The sequence below is a fragment of the Oryctolagus cuniculus genome, chromosome 9, assembly GCF_051225735.1.
Source record: "Oryctolagus cuniculus isolate XC-2025 breed Fujian yellow rabbit chromosome 9, ASM5122573v1, whole genome shotgun sequence".
In the NCBI taxonomy this organism is placed as follows: domain Eukaryota; kingdom Metazoa; phylum Chordata; class Mammalia; order Lagomorpha; family Leporidae; genus Oryctolagus; species Oryctolagus cuniculus.
The window spans coordinates 110,166,753-110,174,691 of NC_142875.1; the positions used below are offsets into that span (position 1 = coordinate 110,166,753).

The window sequence follows — 7,939 nt, forward strand, 5'->3', positions numbered from 1 at the left end:
CCTGTGAGTGAACCAGCGGATGAAGATCTCTCTCTCTCCCTATCTCTCCTTCTAACTCTTTCAAATAAATAAATAAATCTTTAAAAAAAAAAAAAAAAAAGATGTCTTCTTGGTATTTGTGTATTGACAAACTATATTTATAATTTCAAGGGCAAATAGCCCATTCCTAAGTTGCCTGGTCCATGCTGCTGACTAAATTTCAGTTATTCATACAGAACAGTTTTCTGATGAGGCTGATTTTATAGAATATATATAAAACCCACCCAAAGAGTTAAACAAGCAATGCAGGAACTAAGCATACTATCTACTCTTCCTGCAGGAAAAGACCCATCAAATAAACAGCCTCAATTACTGCAAACACAGTTTCTCAATTAGAAAATATTTTGATAAAAATTCTTGTTAAATGCTCATTTATTCAGTTTTATTTATTTGAAAGACAAAGCAACAGAAAAAGAGAGACAGAAATCTTGCATCCTCTAGTTCACACTCCAAATGCCACAACAGCCAAGGCTGGGTCAAGCCAAGACAGGGTGGCAGGGACGCTGCCTGAGGCAGCATCTGCTACCTCCCAGCAACATTAGCAGGAAGCTGGATCGGAAGCAGAGGCAGAACTCAATCCCAGGCACTCTGATATAACAGGACGTGGGCATCCCAAGAGGCAGCTGAACTCACTGTGCCAATAATGTCCACTCCTGGTTAGAATGACTTCATGGATACTTACCTCTTAAGTAAGTATAATTCACTTATTTGACAGGTAGAGTTACAGACAGTGAGAGAGAGAGAGAGAGAGAAAGGTCTTCTTTCCGTTGGTTTACTCCCCTAATGGCCGCTACAGATGGCACTGCGCTGATCTAAAGCCAGGAGCCAGGTGTTTCCTCCCCATCTCCCATGAGGGTGCAAGGACACAAGCACTTGGGCCATCCTCCGCTGCCCTCCAGGGCCACAGCAGAGCGCTGGACTGAAGAGGAGCAAACGGGACTGAATCAGGCGCCCCAACCGGGACTAGAACCCGGTGTGCCGGCGCCGCAGGCGGAGGATTAGCCAAGTGAGCCACGGAGCTGGCCCCCAGCTTACATTTATAATAATCATCACCTAAAACAGTGATAAGGTTGCAAACCTTTTAAGGGCAAACAAATTTAGTAGATACTAGTCATTCCAGTCATGTCAAACAAAATAGAAAATAGCAGAAATAAAAGTATTTCTTGGAGTTTATTTCAGCTGCATAAGATTTGAAAAAGTTCAAAAACCACTGGCCTGAAACTATCAACTGTCAAAAACAGTGCCAGGAATACAGCAGGAACTTAACATGCTTTACTGATCTTTCCTCAGCATTAATTCTTCTTTCAATTTGAGCACTTTTTTAAAGATTTATTTTTATCTTTGAAAGGCAGAGTTAGAGAGAGACAGAAAGAGTTAAAGAGCTCCCATCTGCTGGTTCACTCCCCAAATGGCCACGATGGCTGGAGCTGGGCCAATCCAAAGCCAGAACCAGGACCTTCTTTCTGGTCTCCCACATGGGTAGCAGGGGCCCAAGCACTTGGGCCATTCTCCACCGCTTCCCCAGGCACATTAGCAGGGAGCTGAATCAGAAGTGGAGCAGCCGGGGACTCAAACCAGCACCCATACGGCTGCAGATGGCCCCTAATTCAAGCATCTTAATAGTATCAACCATTTGTTTAAGGCTTCCTATTGACTGTGAGTTCTGCCCTACCCCTTCACAAACATTATCTGGTCAAGCAGCACTGAAGTCCTCTACGTTACTATCCCCATCTAACAGGGGGGGAGACTAAGTACCTTTCCAGCACTACATAAAGCTGCAGAAGATTTGAAGTTGGTCTAACAACAAAGCCCACACCTTGCTGCTATCATGTCCCCTGCTGTATCACCTTCACCAAATACAAACTTTCAATAAAATTTCAACGATGAAAGAGAGTCTTCTCAGAGCCATTACTGCAAAAACAGCACCATAACCTGTGTTGTGTTTCCAGTACACTCAAGTCATTCAGACAAAAAACTGACTTCCTTTAAATTTGTATTTACTGATTTTATCTGAGAGGCAGAAAGACAAAAATCTCCAATGCCCTGGTTCCCTTCCTAAATGACCCAACACCAAGGCTGGGCCAAGCCAAAGCCAAGAGCCAGAAACCCAAATACTTGAGCCACTACCTGTTGCCTCCCAGGGTGTGCATCAACCAGAAGCTGGAATCAGGAGTGGAGCCAGAACTGAAACACAGAGCTCATCCCTGATACGGGATACAGGTTTCCCAAGCCGCAGAACTACTGTGTCCAACACCAGCCCCTAAAAGTGTACATTCAGATAAAATGTTTTCCATTTATATGCCCTGTGACAGAATTTCCGTTGATACTCAAAAAAGACCATCTTTTCTAACAGCCGAAGTATATTTAAGGGCAAGGCAGTTCAACAAGTAGAAATGCCTTCAATTAAAGCAAAAAAATAAAAATTCTGAAACATTGAACCACAGGAAATCACTGGTAGCCGCTCTGTTAACATTTCATACCAAATTATTCTGTCTAAATGAGTAAATCTAAGACCCAATAAGTAAACAAGGAGAAAACTAACTACACGAAATGATCAGATATCAATAACTCATATAAGCCAGTCTAAATTTAAAGGATCATCTAGCCCAGGTTTTCTCCAAGTGTGTTTTCTGGAAGGAAAGTGTAGCAGAAGAGTCAAGGGATTTATTAATTAACAAGCTTGGAAAATACTGGGTTGAACAAGGTTAAACTGGTTTCTTTACCTCAGGCCTTTTCAGTGCCCTTACTGTGATTATATGAATTATCAATCTCCAAAAGAAGGATTGGTTACTCTAATGAAGACATTTAACTGTACAGATATGAAGTAATTACCCCAAGGTCACACAACTAGCTAACGGCAAGTTTAGATCCATAATCCTGATTCCTACCCCAAAATCTGTTCTACTTCCTCAAGGCTTTATATAATATCTGGTTTCAAAGGGGAAAAAAAAAAAAAAAAAAACTCTGCGATGACCATTCCTATAGAAATGTAAGATGAGAAACACTAGAGATTTGGTCCAACATTATGTACCAACTCTTTAGAAACAAAGCAAGAAAAGTCATTGGCAGGCACTTTTTATATAACAAGTCTCCTCAAAAAAAGCTAAACATAGCACTTACAGATCACACACACTAATGGTACTCCAAAATTAATATATTCATCACAAATACTTCCTCTTCAAAATCAGTTTTTTGTAATTTGTACTTGACAGAATCAAGAGAAGAGTTGGATCCATTAGGGCAGGAATCGGGTATGATTTGCTCACCACTATACGAGAGACTGACATATGGTAGGTTTTCCATATCTATTTGTTTCAAAAATGAATACATCTCTGCCTTATCAATAATTAGCCACAGGATCCTGATCAAGTTAAATAGTCTCTGAATCTGAGCTTCTCTACTCACCAAAGCGGTTAGAATAGAGTGTTCAAGAAATGTGCGTTTTACATTTTGAAACCTCAATCCCTGCCTTTGAGGATATGCCCACAATGAAAAAGTACAACAAAATAAAACATCTGCAAAGCACTTTTTATTCATGACTTCATTTAATATATCTGATAACCCTGTAAATTCATCAGGTAGCTATCATCAGCCACATTTTACAGGTAAAGAATCTGGGGCTCAGAGAAGTTTGCTATGAAGTAGTAAAGTTTGGGCTTTTAACCTAAGATTTTGGTATTGAAAAATATCCCCAAATGTTTCCACTACACCTCATCACCTCATCATCCAATGGTAGGAACAGGATACAGCCTGGGAAATAATATTCCCTGGATTTCAGCTACTTACAAAACAGGGCTACATACAAGAACAAAAAGTCTCCCAAGCTCTTTCTTACACAATCCATCACATACCCAATGGTAAAGCTCCAACTCTTCTGTGAGGAGAAATGACCTTGATGAAACAAACTAGTCACACTTTTCTCCTTGGAGTCCAAGGCTGACTAAATATCATTTTTGTATCTGTAGATGACATTATCAAGGAAGGAAGACAATCTAAATTATGACCACTTCACATCAAACATAATTTTAGTTCAAATAACAAGCACACACTGCTAAATGCTGGTAAACAGAAAAGACCACCTCATACCATTATGATGCTACAACATAAAATGAGCTCCACTTCTTAAACTATCACCTCTTCTAGGTCTTGCTACACAATTTAATACTTCAAAACATTTCTCCAAATGCAACCTCTTTCAACTCCAATGAACACATCCAACTCTGGGCTCAAACCTGGTGTTAAAATAAATTAGTAGCATTTACATCACACTCTTCCCCTCCAAGAAATACAACTGGGCAACCAGAAGAACCCCCAGGTTATGGGTTTAGACTTCCCCAAGACTCCTGTAACCATCTGGCATTCTTTGGTTAATTCTATTAGCCTTCTGTCTTAAAATATATGTGCACAGGGGCCGGTGCCAAGGCTCACTTGGTTAATCCTCCACCTGCGACGCCAGCATCCCATATGGGTGCTGGGTTCTAGTCCCGGCTGCTCCGCTTCTAGTCCAGCTCTCTGCTTTGGCCCGAAAAGGCAGTGGAGGACGGCCCAAGTGCTTGGGCCCCTGAACCCCGTGGGAGACCAGGAGGAAGCGCCTGGCTCCTGGCTTCGGATCTGCGTAGCGGCCTTTTGAGGGGGGTGAACCAAGGAAGGAAGACTTTTTCTCTCTCACTGTCTAACTCTATCTATCAAATAATATATATATATATATGCACAGCCCTATGACACATACAATTGTTTCTCACAGTTACAGCTGTGAAACTTTCAACAGTGACTGTAACAGTAAAGTACAGATACTATACTGATTATAACGCCCAAGTACATAACATAAAATTGCGTTACATTCTCTGGGGTTTACCTGTGGAAATGGACCGTCTGGATTAAGTGTTAATCGTTAAGGATAAATGTAACACGCAATCCTAATAGTGGTGCAGAAGAGTAAAGAAAATATCCCTTCTACATCAAAAAGGTCAGTTCCTGTCACCCAAAAATACATCCACACATGCGCACAGAAACGACGCATCTGTCACATTTCTAACACAAGATCGTTGATTACTGTCATGTGCTGTACCTGGTAAGTTTGGGAGGGCTTCACACAACTTGTCTGTTACATCAGTAGCTAGAAAACCTCCAGAGACCCCACACCTGCGAAGACCTGAGCAGGACCACGAGCCAGAATTTTAACAAAACCACAACTACCACACTTTGGACTTTAAATTCCTCCGCTGGGAGCTGCTGAAGAGCCCGGGACTCCTCTCCACAAGTTTTGAGAAGAGCTGTGCAAAACTTGCGGACCAGCCCAAACCCAGTTCACACACGAGAAGTCACAGCCAGCGTGTCAGCACTGCAGGGCAATGCAACACATCCCGGGACCCCGGAATGGAAGCGACTCCCGGAGTAAATTACCCAGTCTGTGTTATTTACCCAAGTACCAAGTAATCCCCCACCCCCACCCCCGGGGTGGGGTGGGGGTGCGCAGCAAATGACCATCCAGGTCCCAGGACTGGGGCCTCCGCATGCAAGCACAACTTTCCCACTCGCTGCTGCCAACTCCGCAAATACCAGGGCTTCCCAGAGCCACGTCGGTCTCGGAGCACGGGCCGCCGCTCGGGTGATCCCTACGCTGCCACGCTTGCCCTATAACCCCGGAGTCACTTTTCCAACTGTGCCCTCGCCCGGGATCGTCCCAGCCCAAGCGGAAGCCAATGATCAGTAGCAACCAAGGCCTGGAAAAATCGCCAAGAGGGCTTAGAAAGTTCACCTGAGAGATCGGGGGAAGGTGGGGGTTTCCAGGGCGCATCTCGGACTCCCCACGTTTTTGGTTTTTGTTTGTTTTTTTAAGCCGAACTCGGAGCAAAGCCCCTTTCCCCTGAGGACGCCCGGCGGCCGGAGGCGCACACTCAGTCATTCCGCCAGAGCCGGCGGCCAGCGCTTTCCCGAGACAGGCAGCCCGGAGGGACGCGCAGCTTTGTCCACGCCGAGGTCTGCAAGGCCGGGCTGGGGTCTGGATCGTGGCCGGGCGGAGCGCACAGCCCCTGCGCCCGGGCCCCTTTCTCTCGCTCCTTCCCCACGACCAGGCCTCTCGGCGCTCCTCTTCCCCTCTCCTCCTCCCTCGCTCCCCTCCCCCCCAGACACACAAAACAAGGCCACCTCCCCCCACCCCCAAATCCCACCAACTTTCCAGGGCGCCCCCCCCAGCCCCGCGCCGCGCGCGCTCTGCCCACCTCTCAGGAGCACGCAGAAACTGCAGGCCAGGAGGCTCCTCAGCACGGCCCCCATCTTCCCGGCTCGCGTTCTCTCCTCTCACCGGCGAGAGGCGACCAGAGGAGGGGGAGGCGAGGAGCCGGGGCGGCCGCCGCAGCGGCAGAGCTGCGCGATCATGCTCCCCGGCTTCCCCGAGACAGAAGAAGAAAGAAAGAGGCACGTCAAGGCTCCGCGCGCGCCGCCGCCGCCGCCGCCCTCTCTACCGCGCCGCTCTGCCCCGGGCTCGCGCGACGCCAGCGTCTGCTCCCATCCCGCCGCCTCCTCCCCCGGCGCCCCACTTCCCCCGCGCAGCTCCTCATTCAGCCTCTTCCTCTCGCGCAGCGGCGCAGGGATACGGCCGCCCGCCGTCGCCAAGGGTCGCCGTGGAGGTCTCCCTGCGCGCGGCCGAGCCCCCCTCCCGCGGCGCCGCTTCCCGCGCACTTGGGCACAGAAGAGGAAAACCGCGCGTTCGGCCTCCGCGGCGAGACCCCGGGAGATGCGTGGGGCGAGCAGAGGCGAGCGGCTCCAGGAAAGGCTGCCGGGCCGCGCATTCCGATGGGATTCTTTCCCGGGCTGGCCGCCTCGGCCCTCCCCGCGGAGGGCGTGAGGCGACGTCGAACAACATTGGAGCCGGCGTGGTCGGGACTACTTTCTGCGGCTCGGCCGGGCCGCCCCCGGCCCCGCTCTTTGTGCGGCGGACGCCGGACGAGCCAGGTGGAGCTCCCGGGGTGCGGCGGCCGCCAGCGGGGCCTGCGAGGTAGGGGGGGCCGGCGAGCGGGTCCACGCTCCAGGAGCCACAGCGGAGTCCCTCACGGGGTAATGCACTCGGTCTTCGGGGTTGGAAATCGGTTTGAACACCTTTTTTTTTTTTTTTTTTAAGGAAAATAAGAACGAACGCTGGTCACACCAGCTTTAAACGTGGATCTGCTGAGGTAGGTTCACATGCCAAGGCCGAAGTGCAATTCTTGTTTTCCTCCTGCCTTCCCAGAGACACCTGCTCCCCGAGTGAAGGCCGCCAAGACGTAAAAATGTGTAAACTGGAGGAGTAAAATTTCCAAGACGAGTGCATGGGCACCTAAGCCTGCAAAAGGGACAGTTGGACAAAGCTGAGTTTGCATTTAATAATGTGTGATTGGCACGCTTTGTTGGTCGAGGCTCAGAAGGAAGAGATCCCCCAGCGCTTCGGCTTTTGCACAGCCTCTGGCTTCTCCCAGTGCACAGAGCCGTTGGGGAGCAGGGGCGTAGACACCCCTTGAAATCCTCCCCAACACCCCGACAGTCAGGTGCCTTCTGTGCAGCTGTCACCCACCCTTCCCAGAAGGCAGCCGGGCCAGGAAATGCAGTCACTCCCGGGATCTTGCTCACACCCCAGAGACACTGGAGTTCACCTAGTGCCGGCACGTGCGTGATCAGGTTTGAGGCTCGAAACATCCTGGGATGCGCAGGTGTTGACGCTTAGTGTCTTCATTGCACCCAGAAGGAAAGTAAGCTGAGAGGTCCGGTGACTTACCCAAGGCCGCTCAGGCAGGGACCTGAACCCAACCCGGGTCAGTGACTTCAGACACTGCCCGCCCAGGAAACACATGCTGGGGTCGAGGCCAGGCAGGTCTGTAAGCTCGTGGGTGAGCAGAAACAGACACATCCCGGTCCCCCAATTTCC

General features: G+C 48.9%; 1 protein-coding gene across 1 annotated transcript in view; it reads right to left on the reverse strand.

Moving 5' to 3' along the window:
- The window catches only part of LRP6 (LDL receptor related protein 6), a 178,183-nt gene extending 171,548 nt beyond the window's left edge, over nucleotides 1-6,635 (reverse strand). The window contains exon 1 of the mRNA XM_002712655.6: nucleotides 6,261-6,635. Within this exon, the coding sequence (XP_002712701.1) occupies nucleotides 6,261-6,315 (55 nt within the window). The 5' untranslated portion in view covers nucleotides 6,316-6,635. The remainder of the gene's footprint in view (nucleotides 1-6,260) is intronic.
- Between the last annotated feature and the right edge of the window lie 1,304 nt (nucleotides 6,636-7,939).